This window comes from Apis florea, unplaced genomic scaffold, assembly GCF_048593485.1.
Source record: "Apis florea isolate Af1SG1 unplaced genomic scaffold, ASM4859348v1 contig_2980_pilon, whole genome shotgun sequence".
In the NCBI taxonomy this organism is placed as follows: Eukaryota; Metazoa; Arthropoda; class Insecta; order Hymenoptera; family Apidae; genus Apis; species Apis florea.
Window position 1 is genome coordinate 140,183 of NW_028256683.1, and position 19,974 is coordinate 160,156.

Sequence of the window (19,974 nt, forward strand, 5' to 3'; positions counted from 1 at the left end):
TGCGAGTAAAAATTATTTTCCGCTATACTTTATTGTATAATATATTCTAAAGAAAATGTATATTCAGATGCAAATACTATCTTCTCGTTAAATGATTAAAAAAATTGGATAATTGTATTTAAAGGCTCGTAAGTTTCGTATTTTGCTTCGTAAGTAATTGTACACCGTTATGGAACTTTGAAATAAAACGTACATTTGCGTATAATTTCATCACGACTGTTACAAGCTTGACAGTTACTTACCGCTTCAGTGTGTACAGGATGAGCAGCAAACAGCAAGCCTGTCAAGGCAGCAAATCCTGGACGCAATGATGCTACCGCTAGGCTCACCTTTGTGACCAAAACGCATGCAATGGCGTGTAGGGCAATATTCGTTGCGTGATACCAGCTTGTCGTTAATCCCGACATCAAGTAATTTAACCTGAAAAAGACAAAGACTGAATTACAATATATTTCGACAGTGAAATAACATTGTGATGGAAAATGGCAGAAATTAATATGAAATATAAAGTACGAAGATTGTAAGTATGAATCCAATATTCATCGTTGTAATTTATAATAATAAAATTCGGTTCAATTCGGTTCAATCGAATTCTCGAACAGAATATCAAGGGCAGAAATTCTAATTCCGATACTCGTAGCGTAGTTTCGTGGAAAACGGTTAATTTCGTTTGATTTCTAATTGATCGATAATTGAAACTATCCAGTCCTTCCAATAGGGACTTAAGTGAAATCAATGAATCGCGACGATAATTAGATAATTACAACTGCACGTTGTTAAAGTTTGTTCTGTCGTCAGAGGCGATTAAAGATTTGCAAAATTTTTCGAAAATACAAATTTCCGAATTGTTTAAAAATTAAATTTTCTTATGTAAAATTGTAAAAGTATTTCAACCTATTCACAATCAATTCGCAAAAATATTAATACTTTCTTACATTTTAATAAAAGTAAAAGAAAAGAAAAGAACGATTCTTAGGTATTTTTTTATAAATCTCAGAAATTATTAAAAAAAAAAAATTAAAAGAATCTATTAAAAATTTCGTTTTAATAGACAAATTGATTTAAAACTTTTCTCAACTATCTATATTTTTTTCCCATAAAAATTATCACAGCATTTCTCAAATACTTTTTTTCATAGAAATGAAATTTTCAACATGTATAATATTGACAAATTGAAATAACAAAGCAAAAGTTCGTATTTAAAAATTAATATTTAAGAAATTCTTCTTCCTATATTTTTATATTTCTCGATTTCACTATATATACATACATTGGCTTAGTTTCAATCAGTACATTGAAATAATTTATAACCAGTGAAATTAATTCTATCTCACTATGATTCTCAACCGTCCACATCATATCTCATCACGAGAGATTTAAATAAAATGATTAAACTAAATAAAAAAAAAAAAAAACATTCTTCCTAATACCGTCCCCGTCAATAGCTTCTCCCCTATCAACTTCCCATTCGAGAAATCGGGAAACAATGGGCGCAGCCGTTTATAAGTACAGAGGATTTGAAGCGCAGAAGCGTGACGAAGTTTCCGCGGAAATCCTCTTAAGCCGACCGAGATAATCGGATTGCAGAAAACCGCTCCATACATCCACTCCCTCGCTTCTGTCCATTCACCTCGAAAGATGTACAATTTCCTTTCCTGCCTCTCCTTTTCTCGTCCCTGCCCCCGCCACGTGTTTCACTTTTAATGAAAGTGCCTTACGAAACGGCCCTCCTCCCCCGTTCCACTTTACTCCGCCACGGTTATCGATCATCGATCACCGTTTATTTCCTTAGGTAGGTAGACAACGCTCGTCGATATTGCACGGGAGCATCGATTCCAGTTATGGAGGGAAGAAACTATGGTTGGAAGGAGCGAGGCTGGCACGATAGAAGAAATATGGGGAAGGAAAATAGGTAAGAGAGGGGAGGGAGGATAACGTCAGGACGAAAACAAACACGGCGGGTGCTGACGCGGTCGAGTAATAATTTTGAAAGTCTGCCGACGGCATAAGTTGGACGCCCGTGGAGGACACGAGATTGGCCCTGTTCCAGGTGTCAAGGATCCGGAGGAGGCGTACCCTGTCCTCGCCTTGGCCCTGGATCAACCGAGGAACTTGGACGTGTCAGTTGCAAATCCGTACGCAGATTTTACTGCGAATTTTATGGAACGTCGATGGCCGATCGCGATCCAACTTTTTGGCACGAAACTGTGTGCACGTTATATATCAGAGAGGGATAATTCTTTTTAAGAAAAGATAAGGCCTTGTTTCTTTTCGTCAGGATGGGATGGCAAATTTAATTTCTGACATTTCTAATATGTTTATCCTTTAGATTCCTTTCAAGGAATAATATTCTTACGTTCGTATGCAGGTTAAATGGCTGTCATAAATTGCCGTTGAAAATAAGTTCAGGCTAGTCGACGATCCTTAAAAATTGCATCGTTAACGCGTGTGATAGTGGTACGATGAATTGTTAGTTCTGTCGTAATGTCGAGGCTTTATGGAGATAGATGATGGCCTCGTGTAATGTTATTGAGGAATCATCGAGGAAATAATAACGTTGCGATCTCAACAGCGGTCGAAGTGGTTTTCGATGTTTTATTCGGGTATTTCGGGATCGTTCGAGGAATAGAACGAAAATTAGAGGAACGATTCAAAGTGTCATCGTTAAAATTCCAACGTTCCATCCGTGGATACGATGTTTAGCATATAAATTGAGATCACGTTTCGGTTAACGTGGTTTATTTTCATCGTGGCGCGGGGAAAGATCCGGCCGAAGATCGTGGCGGATCTCTTTGAACATAAAATATCATTTCATGAATAAATCTGTTTCTGGGGCGGCCCCTCATTCTTGACAACGAGCCACCCACAACGGATGGGTATTCACAAACGGGTGTCCTCATTCCCGGCGTCCATGGGTATGCATTTAGCAAACGGAGACCGACCAACGTTCCGAAACATTTCCCCGGCGCAATCTCGTTTCACAAGGCGCGAGGATGTACCGCCACTTGCATCGCAAAGGGTATGAGGGCTGCATATTTAGGATCTTCCTGTTCCTGCGCTTAAACAGCTTCCTTGACGCGCCTTGCCTCCGGTCTTGTTGTTGCGCCCAGACGCAACGTTGCTCCAAATTCTGCTCTCCTCCTTTGATTTCGCTTCGTTTGTTTACACGGGGATTATCCACCGAGAGACGATATCGATCTTCGAGTCGATCGTGTCGATCCAAACTCTCCAGATTCATCGAATTCGTGATAAGTTCGAGGAGAGCGTTTGAGTCGTGATTAGAATTTTTGAATCGACAATTTGTACACGCGGAATAACACGTGTTCTTGAATAATATATACTTCGAAATTCTTCGTTTCCTGAATATCTTCTCCTTCCCTCGAAATCTTGCATTCCACGCGACGAAATCTTATATGCATGTTTGCAAAACTTATTTATTATGAATGAATTTGAATTCTACGAGGTTGAATTATAACGAAGAGGACTACGTGTACAAAATTTCCGTGGAAGGAAATTCCCCAAAGGAGGGTTCGCCAAAGATTTTTAAAACTTCGCTTCCCTTCCATTACATCCCCTGCATTTTGGATTCCCTCGAAAAGGATAGGATTCTTTATCTTACGAACGTGGAAAAATCTGGAGGGATAAGATGAAAGAAAATTTTCAAAATTGTTGTAACGAGGAAAGAGAAAATCGAGCACACCTCTGTAATCCATCTAGATTAATGTGTCAAACGTGTTATGCGTTTCGTGCACAACAACATGCTCGATCCGAAACCGCATTCCATAAATATTATTGAATTCACCGATAAAGGGTGGAATTTAATATTAATCTATTCGAAACGAGAAGATATAAAACCGCATCGAACAATATCGCATTATGTGACATACATGCGGGATCCGTTTTAGAAATTTCCAGCGTATATATCCAGCGATACTCGTTCGATATTATGACGATCAATTATCCGGACAATGATGGAGAAATCGCATTTGAAATGACGTAAACGTATCCCACTAGCGAAACGAAACGACCTATTACGCGTCGCTCCAACGCTATCCAACGCTAATTATTGATTTTACAGGCCTGAAATGATCAATCGGCGGATCCGTTATATCCCACTGCTCGATACGTCAAACTGTCTGCGACAAGTTGAACCTCGGATTTAATTTCCAGATTTTCTTCGATGAAAAGCCACGATTCACGAACGGTCTGATTTACGATGAAGCGGACACGCGATAGCTATCGAATTTCGCTTCCAATCGATAGTCTCCAATCTCTTGATAATAATTCCTTACACGAAATCGAAAAATTCAAAACGCGACGCGACAAATGCCACCTCCCTCGCGTTTAATTCCATTTTCATGGAGAATAATTAATTGGAAAGAGAACCATCCCCTTCAAGACGAGTCAAATCCTTTCACAAATGAACAATTTCTACACCAGTAAACGATCTTTCGACCATCTTTAGGACACTGTTTCGTGCATCAATGCAAAATCGAATTGATTTGTGGTGATAGGAAAAACGAATAATTTAGATAGAAAGATGAGAAAGGCGGAGGAGGGTATCGCCAAGACGAGAGGATCCACTTGAACGCCATTCACAACGTAATTAGGCATTCAACCAATTCGGTCTTAAGCGCTTAATCGGCTTTGTTTCAACCTGACATCCTCTTAAACGCATGGCAAGCGAGCCCGGCCCGACTTCCTGGGTTCGTGCCACGAAGCCGTTACTTGTTGACAAACGGCGGTTAACATACTTTCGCCGGTCAAGAAGTGCTATCCCCCTCCCCCTCCCCCGTGAAATATTAAAACGTCGAGAACACGGTTAAGAAGTTGATTAAATTACCGTGGCCAGCCAGGAAACTCGAAAACGTGTTTACATCTTGAAGCGGGTTGAAACCTTGCCGAGGCGTATTGCTCGAACGCGTCTCGAAAACTGTTCCACGTTTCGTACACGTTGATAAACAAGCCGAGTCACGCAATTTCACGGCAGGTTGTAGTAAATATTTTTCAACCTCGAGGACGGGAGAAGAATGATAAGCGAGTATGAAATGTATTTTGACGAAATTTGACGTTTCGACGCTTCGCCGTAAATGCGTTCGAAGCATATTTTTCACACTGTACGCGTGATTTATCCTTTGTAATATTGTTTTGAAAATAGGCTGTTTATACTTAATTCGAATAGTCGAGTTTGCTAGAATTAGAAGATACATGTACATGAGAATACATGCACGAGAGAATCTTTGTGCATTTATCGAATATTTAAATAAAAATATTAAATATATATTTAATTATCTAACAATTGTCACATAAAAATTCTAAAACTTATCGTTCACAATGAATTATTAATCGTTAGAAAAATCTTCTTTCTCGCTTGCTTCCTATATCGACATATATCTTCTGAAGATTTACCGCGAAATTAAATAAAATTAATTAAAAGCTTATATTAGCAGAACACCGGTATAATCCTACTGTACAAACAGGAAGAAACGCGATGCATACAGAAAGAGAAGAGTATCTTGCACATCCGAAAGACAAAGACAGCAACGTTTCTACTACAAACTCGACCGCAGCCTCTTCGCCAAGTAAATATTTCGCTTCCCTCGTTATAACTCCTCCCTTCCTACTTTTTTCCACGAGCCGTAAATTTTATCAACACCGTCTCGATTCCCCTTTTCTCTCTCTCTTCTCCCCCTCCTGGCCAATATTCCAGCCTTCGCGAATCAATGGCATTCCGTGACCGCTGACATTTGCAAAGCAAGAATAGAATATGATGAACTAAAATTGTTATTCACAACCGACCGCAACGAGACCTGCTACTAACTGCCCGACCACAACTACCCTCTTACTACTGGGTAACCACGACCGGTTCTATTACTACTGTTTGACCATGCTCGCCGAGTAACTGGTAGTCGACCACCGATCGATACTTATTCCCACTCTTCCGTCATGCATTACCGCTTTCAAACACATGCATCAAGCACGAAGAAGAAAAGTTTCTCGTCGACGAGCCGTGATTACGCTCGACGCCTTCTTAACACCGTGTCACCGTGTATCCGTGTCCTCTTAACGAAGCCCCCGTGTGACGTTTTACGCGAAAAGGTAAAAAAAAAAAAAACGGGGCGAGCACGTGTTCTATAAAGCTCGGGGAAGGGAAAAGTGAACGACGAGGGGGGAGGATATTTTTAGGGTGAACGTGAATTTCAAGTCATGGTCATGGTGGATGAGTGTATACAATTAAGTGCTTCCGGTATATCATGGTAAAAAAATTGGCAGTTTTCGATATTCTTTCGTGTTTTTTTCTATTAAAATTTGAATGGATTATTGATCAATTTTTTATTAATTAATTAGAGTATGCGATTTAATTTGCGTTTTCTTTTATAGTACAATGGTGATATAACAACAGAACAACTATAATATTAAATGTATCGCGAGATATTTAAACGTGATTCAAACGTGATTTGATTTTTAATGATTTATATTATGCATGTGCATATTTGTTACCAATTGTTTCATAAAGACACGTGACGATTTAAGCTGTTCTATTCTTACTTTACACCGAGTTATTTTATTCAATAAATATTTATGAGTCGCCGCACAATTTTTAACGTTATATTGCGTAATTAATAATTAGATGTTAAATGATACACACGTTTGATCGAAAAAGGTTAGGTACACGAGATGAAAAAGATCGTGATAATTGTGTTTAAAGAGAGAGATTTATATGCTCGTCTTACTACCATTTATAGAAAAAGTTGGCGATTTTAGTACGAGGCTAAACCGATAGAATGGGATCGTGCATGGGTGGTAAAATTGGAATGTATATATATGTGGATGGTGGTAGTGGTGGTGGTACTGGATCGTGTCAGGAAAAACAAGTAGAATCGGATCGTGCTCGAGCAAACAAGTAGAATCCTATTTCCGAGGATCAGCCTTAAAGGAAAGTTTTGACAATACTTGGAGAAACTCTGACAGTTAATTTAATTTGAAATATATCTGTTTACGAAGATACCCACGATTCAATATCGAATATTCTAAATTTCGAAATATTCTGTAATGTTCTTTTTTTTCTTTTTTTTTTTTTTTTTTTTTTTCAGCACGGAAAGAAATACTTATATGGAAAAATCGGGAGAAGAAGAGAGACAATGGCGTTCGTTTCACGTGTCACAAGTCAGATAAACAAAATATAGTGCGCCGGAGGAGAAGGAAGTGATATATGACGACGGCTGATCAGACAAAACACACACGAATGCAACGCGAAGAGGATCCAGACGAAAAGCAAGGATTTATAGCTTAATTTCGATTAGCATCACTCGATTCGTGATACGCTTGCACTCTTAAAATGTAAAATCACCATAAAATTATTAATTCAACGAGACAAGAGGATTGCCAAATATTTTCAAAATTACAAAGAATTATAAAAAATTGAATTATACAGAAAATAGAAAAGCATTAAAGCATTACGCAAAATACAAAAATTTCATCATAAGTAACATTTAACAAAAAGCTACAAGCAGATCGTTACTTCAAAATGTCGTGAACGTGATAAGGACGCCATTCACACGCTCGTTCTCGCTTTATTCTCCTGCTACTAGAACTTTCCCTCCACGTCCACGGCAGATTTCGTTTCAAAATCAATAATTACAGCAAGCAATGGAAATCGAGCCAGCCAGCAGCTCTCCGTCCCTTCATATTCTCTTATATTCACTCAGAGAAATCGTCCTCGACCGCAGGACACGATCGTTCCGATTCCGTCTAAATCGTGCGCGGAATATGGTAGCACGGGAAAGGGCGCAGGTTACTATTCTCCTCCGGTGTTTCAGTGATTTAAGGAACGAGCCAGCTTCCTCCCAGTCACGTATCACCGGGAAAGTGTACGATGATATATATCGCTAACATTCACCGGCTTCGATCTTTCTTCTCTTTGTACGTTTAATAGCGTTTCGATGTGCCGACACGTGCTCGTGCAAAACGTACAGAACAAATGAAAGTATAATATAGATGGAATTATTGCAAGACGTATATATACTGTTGGAAAGAATTGGTCAGAGGGAGAGAAACAGGAAATTTGTAATTGTGGCTAGTCGTCAACACGTGTTAATCCAGAGACAGAGAGAGGTTGTAAAGTTGATCGAAACGATGAGATCTCAATCTCATATAAGTAATTACATCTTATTCGTATATAAAAAATTTCTTGTGGATCGGAGGGATGACAACACGTGATCAACATGGGATGATAAAATTATGAAAGTATCTCCAAGAATAATTTAGATTTTCTCTGTTTTATACGTGTTAAACCAGTGAACAAGAATGGTCCTTCACTCTTCCAGTGAACAGTTTCATTGTACGATATTGGCAGAAAAAATTTAATCCAACGATTTTTGTCGTTTATGTTGGCATTTTATTAATTTTGTTAGAAGAGAAAAAGAAACGAGCATTTACATTTCGCGTTTTATTCGTAATTTTATTTTCATGAATAGACCTCGTTATTTCTTGAATGGAGAAAATTACGAAGGGTTTTTAACCATTGTTTAGAAGTCTCCGGCCTGGCCAATTAATTATGAAAAATATAAAAACCCAAAGGAACAGAGGACCGGTCGCAACGTGGGCGAGAACCAAAGAGTAAAAATCCTCGACGACGGTAATAATGGGACGAAAGGGTTGGGTACGGAATAAATGACAGAGGGAAAGTAGTTGTGAATTTTATTAAGAGAGAACAATGATGCTTCTCCCGAATGAATGAATTCGACGAAATTTGTCAGACGGCGGGGAAAACCATGCGATTAAGACATGGTTGATCGAAAGCTAACGATGAATTATACATTTCTAAGAAAATGTATATTGCGAATGTTTCTTTAAACGAAAGTTTAAGAAAAAGTAAAATACAAGAAATATAAAGAAGTTTAAATTTCACGAAACTATATAAAATACCAATTAAACATTCCATTAATATAATAAGTTTTCGTGATATTATATCAATTAATTAGTAATCCTTATTCCTATAATTCCTCCTTCTGTCTAAATATCAAGTTATGCAATAGCAGTAACTATCGATAAAACATTTTAAAAAATACCGCTTGTTTTCTACAATTAATTCTTTCATTTCATCCTTGCAGTTTAAAACCCAATCTCGAAAAAGTTAAATTTCCTTTTCGAATTAAAAATCTTTACATCACTGCATAACAAAAAGGTATACGAAGATATATATCGAAACACTATCGTATTTCATCCATATCGCAATGCATCAATTCGGGGATAATCTTGTAAAACAGAATCCGTTTCAATCGAATCGAAACAACGATCTTTGGTAAACCATACAGCCATAGGATGATCATTCCTCTTCGTTAATTTCCTCTTCTCTCTCTCGCCCTCCCCCCTTTTCTTTCTTTCCATCGTCACCCTCTCACGGGTTTGGCTCCGCCACCCTCCCTCCTCGTTGCTACTCTCCGCGCGCGCACGCTATCCACTCTCCACGTAACCACGCATCGAGATCAGATAATGCCGTGAATTACTGCCGCTTATACGCCTTGAGTGGCGCCATATATCAGCGTATGCGCTTCATTCCTTTCCCCAGATTGTGTATTGGAAAATATGGCGTGTCCATGTCGAACATGATGAAGGAGCTTGGAACGTGGGGCGTGCACAATGTTCCTACGTAATGCCTAATAATGATTATGCATTACCGCGTAGAGGCAGGGATCGAAATTAAAGGTATGATCTGAAACGATTTCGAATCGATGCCCGCCCCCCCTCCCATTATTATGGGAATTAAACAAAATATCAGCGACGATTAACGACTTGGCTGGAGTTTGAACTTTGATGATTAATCAGTAAACGATATCAATTATAGAGATGATATTGATCGAATGTGTAATAATCTTTCTTTCACTGGTTCATCAATATCGAGAGAATAGAAAGAGGAATATCTTTGAAAATTTTTATTTATAAGGAAATTATTATATATATATCGGCACTTCAACACCACTTCAATAACATTCGGCTATAGCTGCAATATTTTCAAAAATATTCTCTCGTCACGGTTTCCTCATACGCGCGGCCAACAAATTTGCTAAAAGTCGGACGATCGTGATTCTCGTGACGCTCGTGGATATCCGACCCGGTTTTTTTTCCAAATTCTCTTCCTCGAGCATCAAAAATGAGTTTTTTCTACGATGTCTCGAGCGTCGTTCCGAATTTCGTTCAATCAAACGGATTGAAAATGTTGTCGAGGAGAGAGGATTTGGAGAACCTGAGTGAGGACAGGGGAGAGAGAGAGAGAGAGAGAGAGACAGAACACACTATTGTGTTTCATGCAACTTGAACGAGAACCCGTTGTCACTTTTTTCGAGGCAGGGTGGAACCGGGTCGAAAATGTCGGGAGAAATTACACGTCAGTCGCGACTGGGAATGCAGCCACGTAAAAGCTGATCGCTCGATCGAGAAAAGTGAACAATCCGAAATTGATCCGAATGGACGGTTTAAAGGGTAATTTGGAACGATGCCACTGATCAATGTTGGATGGTAGGCCTCTGATATCGTTCAACGAAAATCCGACTTAGAACCACCCCACCCAACCGTATTCGAGAACCGAGCGGGAAATGCTCCAAGCTTTGGTTTCATTGCGCCCAAATTAACCCTGCAATCGAGCGTGGTTCGTTAACCCTTTGCCATTCTATATAAAGCTAAAGTCGATATCCCATTTCATTTATTACATTTCGGTTTTAATCTAAGGAAATATAACGTTTTGCCCGGTGATGTAACGTGATCTCTACGAGATTTTCGATAATAAAAAGTGAAATTACTTTCATAGCGAAATTACTGCATCTGTGCTATCTTAAATTACTCTTTTGGAGAACTAATTTAACTATCAATATCATTGATTACATTCATTCGTGGAAATAATAATAAATAATAATTTTGGAAACAGTTTCGCCTAAACTACCGTTATTGTTTTGAAATCGTTCATTCCAACGTATCATCGGGATTTTCCATTCTACGATGCGTAAAGCGCGTTACGACTTATATTCGCGCATATGGAAGAAAATTAATAGACGAGAACAGGTTTTTTTTTTCTTCTTTAAGAAAGAGAAATTAAAAATTCATCGTTGTTAAAATTTTCCTATAATAGTTTTGATAGTTAACACGGTACCATTATTTCGTTTCACAGCAGAGAAACGAGTAGGTAGAAAATAAGACGTATCATAATATGAAAATAAATTGTTACGAGTCACGGCTACGAGGTGAGAAGATGAAGCTACATTAATTATGCAAATTAAGAAGAAGAATTGGTAGTAAAATTTTTAATGTTACGACACGTTGAAGGATGAAGATATAAAATAGTCCTTGGTGCTTAACCCAGATACATTTTTATCGAAGGAATTACGACTCAAAAAAAAAAAAAAAAAAAAAAGAAGGAAAAAAGAAAACTTGTAAAACGTTCTTTACACTTTTTATATCTCCTCCTTTATATCACGATGCATACCGATGTTAAATTCGTCGTAAGTAGGTGATAAAAAAATTTAGGTATTAAAGAAACCGTTCGTGTTATATATATATATATTTTTTTTTCTTTCAACCGTCACTTTTCAGCATATTTCATCGATGATTCCACGAATTCGATTAAAAAAAGCATCGGAACAATTGACGAGCACATATTTGATACTCTGCCTTGCAGAGAATAGAAACGAATCGACGATGTAAAACTGAAAGAATGACGTAAATTGAATGAAAATCGTACATTGCGAAATAATCGCAATTCGCTTTTCGCGTTATTGGCGGGGTTCAAGCGCTTATTGTCGTATCAAATGCATCGCGAGATTTAAATTCATAAAGGGGAGAATTCGTTATTATACGAAATGAAAAACAGACGGGGAAAAAAAAAAAAAAGGAAAATTACTCGAACTTGGGGAAAACGTTCTGTTAAATAAAAATCGTGATATCCGCACGTTTATCATTTAACCGCAACGATTGTTTCATCCCCGTTATTGAACATTTTTATCCTCATTCCAAAAGATCGTAATAACGCACGTCTACGATCGTTTAACGGTCACAATAACCGTTTAATAATTTTCCCCCTTTTCGATTCGAATTTATACCGTTTCTACCATTCGATTTGTATACGCGGGGAATTCAAATCGGGGAAAATTGTAATCGTGTGCGTATACACACGCACACACGCACACACACACATATATATACCGAGTATGGCGGACATCGTTTAAAAATTGAAAATAAGAGGAAAAGTTTTCTCCAGAAGCACGCATTGATATTAATCCGGTCTTAATAACCGATAATTACCTTTTGACCGGGTAAATTAGCAGCAAACAAAGCATCGTCGGGCCGCGATTATAACGAAGTTCAAACTAATTACACAATAATGTGTTCGACGAACGGTGAATGAGGGGGTGGGAATGAGGGGGGCTTCATTCATTGGTTTCCGGCCAGGCCAATAATTCTCAATATTAAACGTTAACGAGCGTGCAAATTTTCTATACTATATTTCGAAACCGAAATGAACAATCGCATCAACCGAATGCTGTTCGACCACGTCCCCAGCTACCATGATCGCGGTCATCCCGGAAACCACACGTTGTCGCCGAGTTAATTCGCGTGACATGTAAACAATTAACGAAAGGGACGAGAAAATTCTCTGGAAAATTAAATCGTTCGATCGCGAATATTTTTCGTAAATTACGTGGACGATGATCGATTATGATCGTTTATTATTAGATCATCTTATTCTTGGTTATTTTCTCGTACGATTTAAAGTCATCTGTTTAAGTACGTTTATAAATGTACGAAGGAAGATATTTCAAATAAAAGTTGTTAAATTTTTAGACGAATTTTTATTATATATTCACGTAACATATAATACGAGACAATATATAATTTGCAATGAAAATTCGCAATTATAAATTAATATTAAATATATATTATGGAAATATTCGCTCGAAGTGAAATTCTTGCCTACCTGCCAACATTACCACGTGAACACTTAATGCCTTCTATTTCACTTATTAACAACACGTCTAATATTAAACTGACGATGGCAGAGTGTACATACTGTTCAGAATTCGCAGAAGGTATACGTACATATGTATGTTTACATTTACTGTAGAGTTTGCGTACATATTAAATTTTCTCGTGTACAATGTGAAGTTCAATCTCGACTAAAACTATTATTTTCAGGTTTCTACCACGTATATATAACTCTCAGAAATATATATATATGTATATACATGTAGTTCATAGAATCCTAAGTTATTCGTGTTTTGTCGAAAAATACAAGAATTGTTTAACACGCATGCGAGAACATAAATATGTTGAAAGATTGCAATATTCTAAGATTCAAAAATAATTTCATTGATCTTTTTTTACACGATCCTTTCTTCTTCAAGTGTCTTGTCTATAGATAACTCCTATCTATTCGACAAATCTTTATTCGCTGTAACAACTTTTCAAGAAAACGTCCAACGTAACTATTTAAGTGACTCGAATATTTAAAAGTTAAATATGCACCTCTACGCGAATAACAATAAAAAAATTGAACAAATTATTTTGTGACTAAAAGATACAAATATTATTTACAGTAACATAAGAAAGACACTACTTTTTAATTTCTTCTAATAATTTTTAATTATTCTTCATAAACACAGATTAATTTTCGATTCGACCATAAAAAATTATACCTTAAAACATAACAACAACGAAAGAAGAAAAATCGTACACACCACTGCTTACCACGCGAAAAAAATTTAATCGCGCCTCTTTTTATCGACGCAATCAGAGAGGGACAGTTTATGAGCAGCTGATTCTCGATGGTCGAGCACAAAGGCGGCGAGGTCAGAACGCGCTCGTTCCGGCCACGATCGTTACAGTTGTAACGGCGCTGCACGAAAGTGCACGAAACCGCTGCCTCCTCGAGATTAATTGCGTCCCCTCCGGTGTTCCCCTCCGACCGGCATTAAACACGACGTTTCGAACGATCTCCGGTCGCGGAAGAAGGGGAGTGCAATGATAACGAACAACGAACGAAATTAGAAACTCTGCCCCCCTCCCTCCGTGTTCACGGTTTTTCGCTTTTCAACGCTTTTATTTCGCATCCCTCCTTTCCGTGGAAATGGAAATTTGGTTTATTGGGGGTGGAAGGGATCGTGGTGGCCTGGCTGAAAAATAAGAAACACAGCCGGGGGCGACGGGGTATCGCGCTAGAAAAGCGGCCACCGCCGACGATAAATTGAACGGAATTTACGGGCACGGGGCGAGATTGCTTACACCGCTTTTGAGAAAGCTATTCTTCGGTTGGTCTCGAAAGTGGGAGGAAATGTTCGGGCTTTAATCATTCTTTTCTTTCTTGCGCGAGTTCTCCAGCGTGTTCGCCAGTCTGGCGAAAACGGAATAAAAGAGGGGACGCGTTGAGTAATGGTTGAGCAGAAGTTTTCGCGTTTATATATATATATATATATATATATATATATATATTCTTCTAAGATAATTAGCGAGAGATTGTTTCTTTTCCTTCGGATCAATCAGTCACTCGTGTCAAGTCGATCGTTATTTATTTATACTCGCGTACGTATGACAGTTCATTTATAGTGTCATTTATCGTGCGGTAACCACAATTGGATAATAATTTCTAATATACACGTGTATAGAACGTGTATAATTAAATTTCGTGATACAATTTGATTAATCAATTTAGAATTTCACTCGAAATTAATTGTTTTGGGATCAAATTATGATTTATAATTCTATTATAGTACGTCTTTGCCAAAAATAGAAAATTGTTACTAATTCGATGAAATATGTATTCTTCCACTATTGTACTCTCGTAGAAATCAAAATTATTAAAGCAAACGACGAAGAGACAAGAGAGACAAATTGACAATATTTCACTTTTTAGAAATTTCACAAAAATTTTCGAAACTATTTATATACTCTGTTAAATTTACTTTTTTTTGCTAGTAACACAGATGAAATGCAAACTTCGGTTGCTTACACTTGTGTTTTAGAGATTAGGTGACACGATTATAGACGTAAAAGGTGTTTAAGTAAAAGATAGATATGAAGTATATTTATACATACAATCACGCAGCCATCGTTTAATTTATCTTACAGATGAAATTCGGTTATCCTACCCATTCACCTTTAATTTCCTTGCAGAAATAGGAAGGATCCCTATTATATTTATGGCAATATTCGAGCTGTCGTGTTGTTTCGCAGACATCCACGATTGCTCACGAACAACGTCAAAGGTAAAGAGTTAACTGATAACGATGGATTTATTAATGGACAATTACCGAGCAGCACGCTGAATTGTAAAGTAAATGCAACCATTTCACAAGCACCGTGAAGGCACTCGAGCAGCTCTTAATCATCGCGACCCCTCCATTCATAACGAAAGTAAGAGTATCCGACATTTCTGATTCTGAACGCTGTTGACTTTTACAATCGAGCCATGGCTCATAAAGCCGTGCACGCATGTACCGGAGGATTTACGACCATCTATGCATACGGGATGCGTTTCGTCTCTCTTTTTCAACGAGTCTGTCTCCCTCCCTCCTTTCTCCCTTTCCCGGTATTGTTTTTAACTTTATGACATCGAATTTTATCGAGTCAAAAGATATAAACTCGCAATCAGTCGAAACGTCGAATATCCTACCGCGTATGCTGATGTCTGTGTCGGTGGGACGTCATTGCTACGAGGTTGCATGAAATACGAACCCTTCCTGAAAGGAGCTGGCAATAATTCGACGACGACTTCTATTCACGATGGAAAACTTCCTGTTAGTCTTTCCCCCATTCTTGGCTACGGTTGCGCGGTCGTAATTCTTATGGTGTTTTTGAAAAGATCGAAAGTGCTCGTTGTTTTGTCAAATGGAATGGTTGTGTTCGACTTTTTTTTCGATGGTTTTCTTATTTATACATTTTTTATTCTTCTTTAAACTCTTTAGAAATGTATATTTTAACGTTTGAAATATAGATTTCCTTTTTTTTTTTTTTTTTTTTTTTATTAAAATTTATCTTTTTTCAAAGATTTCTGATATTACAGACTCTATTAGTCTATCATGTTAGAATAATTTTGATATAAATACATTCTCGATTTTGTAGAGAGCCTCTTCAATGCCAACATTGTAGTTGTGCTAGATTTTTGAAATGCACTGTTTAGAATTTATGAAATTCACGTTGAAATTTGTACTTTAATTAAGAATTGGATCACTTTTATCGTAATTAAAGAGATATAAATCTATTCAAACTTCAACGTTAATGTATTACAAGTCGTGAGATTATTTAATGTTTCAGTTCACGATTCATTAAATTTTTAATAGTGGGATTTGGATTTCAATTAAAGAATTTTTTTAGTACGGTAAAACTTTCACGTGACTTACAATTATTAATAAAGATAAAGATTATGATCGACAATTTTAAAATTAAAACAACTTTCGTGAACGAGATAATAAACCTTTCCTTATAATTTTACATCCAGACAGATAAAATATTTCTTCTCATTTTAATATTTCTAGACATGCGTTACCTTTTTACCTGGTTATTTCATTTGTATTTGATAGCTTAATTCAATTCGCGTTTAATTCGATATTATATAATCTGAAACGTATAATCGAATAAATTTATCACTCTATACCATGTTTAATTCTGAATTAATTAATTGATTGATTCACGTCACGTATACATTTTTTTTTATGTAAATAGGAAAAATAATTAACAAAATTAAAGAAATTATATCGTATCAAATGTTAAATATTTGTCTTTATAATTATATTAAAATAAAATCTCATTAAAATCTTTCGTATTATGAACAAATATACAATCAGTTCCAATCTTATACGAGTTTAATTTCATAATTTATATTATCAAAATTTGTTATCAATGGAATATCATTTCAACAAAATAAAATCGACCCTTGAAATTTCATTATTGTTTAAACCATATTATTATTTCTTCTTTTTAATAAAATATAACTTCACAATGCTGCAATATATATATATATATATATATATATATATATATATATATAGAAATAATAAAAATTCAAGAATCACCTTGAAAAATAGCATACGAATATTTTTGCATTCTGATAAGCAAATTTCAAATACTAAATTCGAAAGTTAGAAATATCGATATACACAAACAGCATATATAGCAATAAAATAAATCCTTATCAAAAACTCTTTTTAACAGAGAACAGATATGCAAATATGCAAATCAAAGAACGGATTACGAGAACAGAAACTCGGGAAACGGTTTGAGAACAATCTGCAAAGCAAAATTGGTACAGACAATTTAATCTGAAAAAAACTCCTTAAACTCTTCTTCTTCTCTGTAAAACGAAAAAGAAAAAAAAAAAAAACAAAGAAAATGTAAGACATTATCGAGAATTCACTCTCTCGTTTTACAAAAATTACGCTTTCGTAATAAAGATCGAGATAAGATTAGGAAGGTTCGTCGAAGGTGGCAATTAACGCGAACGAATTTCCCTTCCGTTCTCTCTTACGATTCTTAACTTACGAACGACATAAATCGTCTCGCCAGACAGAGACAGAGGTGGAGAAGAAGATAGAGAGAGAGGAGTGGCGCGGCGGCCTAGCGCATGCAAGCCGGGACATGTTCGCAAAGCTCGGGGAAGCTTTATCGTCCTCGAGTAATGGGTGGCTGTTTGCAAGGTGGAGGCGCGTATAAATTGCTTCGCGAGCGAACAGAACGGAAAATAAGAAGGAAAAAAAACGAGAGATGGAAAGAAAGGAAGAAAGAAAAAAAGAGAAGGAAGAAAGAGGGATGGTTAAAGGTGGATGAGGGGCAAGGTAACTTCTCTATCCTCGCAGGATATCCAACGCTGTTCAGGGGGAGAAAGAGACGTAGAATTTCGTGGGAAGAATACCTCCGGGTATTTAAGGGATAAAGTGACGGCCTGAACTAAACGCTTCTGCGTATACCGACCCGCCCCTCTTTCGCTCCCCTTTCTCTCTGTGAGCCGCGTGGGATGAAGGGACATCCATATGAAATAGAGGCGACAGTATCTTCTAGCGAATTGAAATACATTTCCAGGCCAGATATAACGAGGCTCTGTAGAGTAGAAGCGGGCCGTCGTGTACCAAGAAAGAGAGATCCTTCATCTAGAGCCAGCACGGGCGATAAGCTCGGCGGCCCTTCCCTTTCTTTATTCCTTTCAACCTGGCGCCAGTTCCTCCGGGTATTGTGAGACAATGGGAAACGTGGAAACAATACTAAGCCCTGTTCGGGATAGATTTCGTGTAATTTCGAGAAAAGGTCAGTCGGCGTGAACACGTCTCGAATTGTTCTCCATCCGTTTTCCACGTGTGTTTGGGGCCGGTTTCAGAGAGTTTCACCCGGTTTGAGAGAGAGAGAGAGAGAGGTGGCGGAAGTAATTCGAGACGCAGGTGGTAAAACGACTTTGAAGTTCTTACACGTATTGCACCCTTTTGCGGTACGTGTCATGCCCGTTTGTGCGAACGTGTGTACGACGATATTCCTGTGTTTTCTTTATTCACACGTTGATAAAGATTATTACAAATTAATGAATGAATAATTTATTGTTGTAGTTTGTACCGTACTTTTTTATGGTATCAATCGATTTGTCTCTTGATATTTTGTTTATAATACAACTTTCTACTTTGTATAATGAGATTAGTTATTTATTCCAAAAATCAAATCTATTCAAAATAGGATAGAGACAGTGATATTTTAACGATCCGTTTACGTAGAATGTGTGTAAATTAAAAATTTTATTTCGATTCATATTCTAATTATTTCAACTGATTAAATAGGAAGTTGAAATAGGTGAACAAGAATTTCGCAACGTGCGTACGTATTTCAACGCAACGAAAGGGGCAATAAACCTGGGCTAAAAGATTTTCAATTTTTTCCCGAGTTTCCTGGGTTGACCTAACTGTACGCCTGGTCGAGGCGAGTATTTTAAATTCTGAACGAAACTTCTGGCGAAGTGCGCTGTGTCAGCCTGGAACATGGACGTGTCACCTCTACCCGTCTTATTCTGGAGCCAAGTCAAGAGAAAGAAAAGAAGGAGGAGGAAGAAGAAAAAGAAGAAGGGATGGTGGTGGAAAAAAAATGTTCCTATTTTTCCTTATTTCACTTTCAAGGCATACCCATCACTTGTCTTAGAAAAGTTATATTGTTACTTTCGATTACGAAATAGAAAAGAAACAATATAGGAGGAAATAAACGTCGCAGTGAAGTGTTTCTAAAAAAATACTTTCTCACGAGCGTTCAACTTTACAGTGAATTTTCTACCTTTGTGCAGTTGCTACAGTATAAATTCATCAAGCATAGCTACAGCTTGGAAATTTAGAATTTTCATTTATATTACTACGTGGTAAAGAAATTCACAAGAAGAACCATGAAAAAAACTTAATGAAATTATATACGATAATATTCCACATATTTCTTCTGCTTTCTCTTCAAATTTATGTTAACTGTATATATGTTAATTGTAATAGAATTGTAAAAAAAAGTATTTGTTTGTACTTTTTCAACAAAGCTTCTTTTTTGCAATAATATCAAGTTTTAAATAATTAATATCTAAGAAATTATTAAATACTAATAAAATATAATATACTTGGATTTAATCAAATGTTATGTAATGAATCAATTTATCAATGACTGAATGTACAAATACTTTTTGTAATCACTGTAAACATTTAAATCTATTCATTATGTGAATAGACAAGAACGAGTCGATCATTAATTGAAATAAGCCTTCTCTGTTCCCTTTTATTTAAACTATATAACGTCGAAGAACGACAGAATTATCGTGATTTCTCTAGAAACTAAGACGTCACAAGTGATGTTGAATCAGTGAAACGGCACAACAAAATAATTCACGCGTATATAAACGATATTTTCGTAACAAACGATGGAACAATTTCGGGGATCGAAACAATAAAGTTAATGACGAAAGTCGTGAGACCGTGGCGAATCCCA

At 36.9% G+C, this 19,974-nt stretch overlaps 1 protein-coding gene across 1 annotated transcript in view; it reads right to left on the reverse strand.

The window, feature by feature from the left end:
• LOC100864914 (protein O-mannosyl-transferase TMTC1) overlaps nucleotides 1-19,974 on the reverse strand; it is a 236,909-nt gene that overhangs the window by 137,062 nt on the left and 79,873 nt on the right. Inside the window, exon 2 of the mRNA XM_012489393.3 lies at nucleotides 243-420. Coding sequence (XP_012344847.1) covers nucleotides 243-420 — 178 coding nt within the window. The remainder of the gene's footprint in view (nucleotides 1-242; nucleotides 421-19,974) is intronic.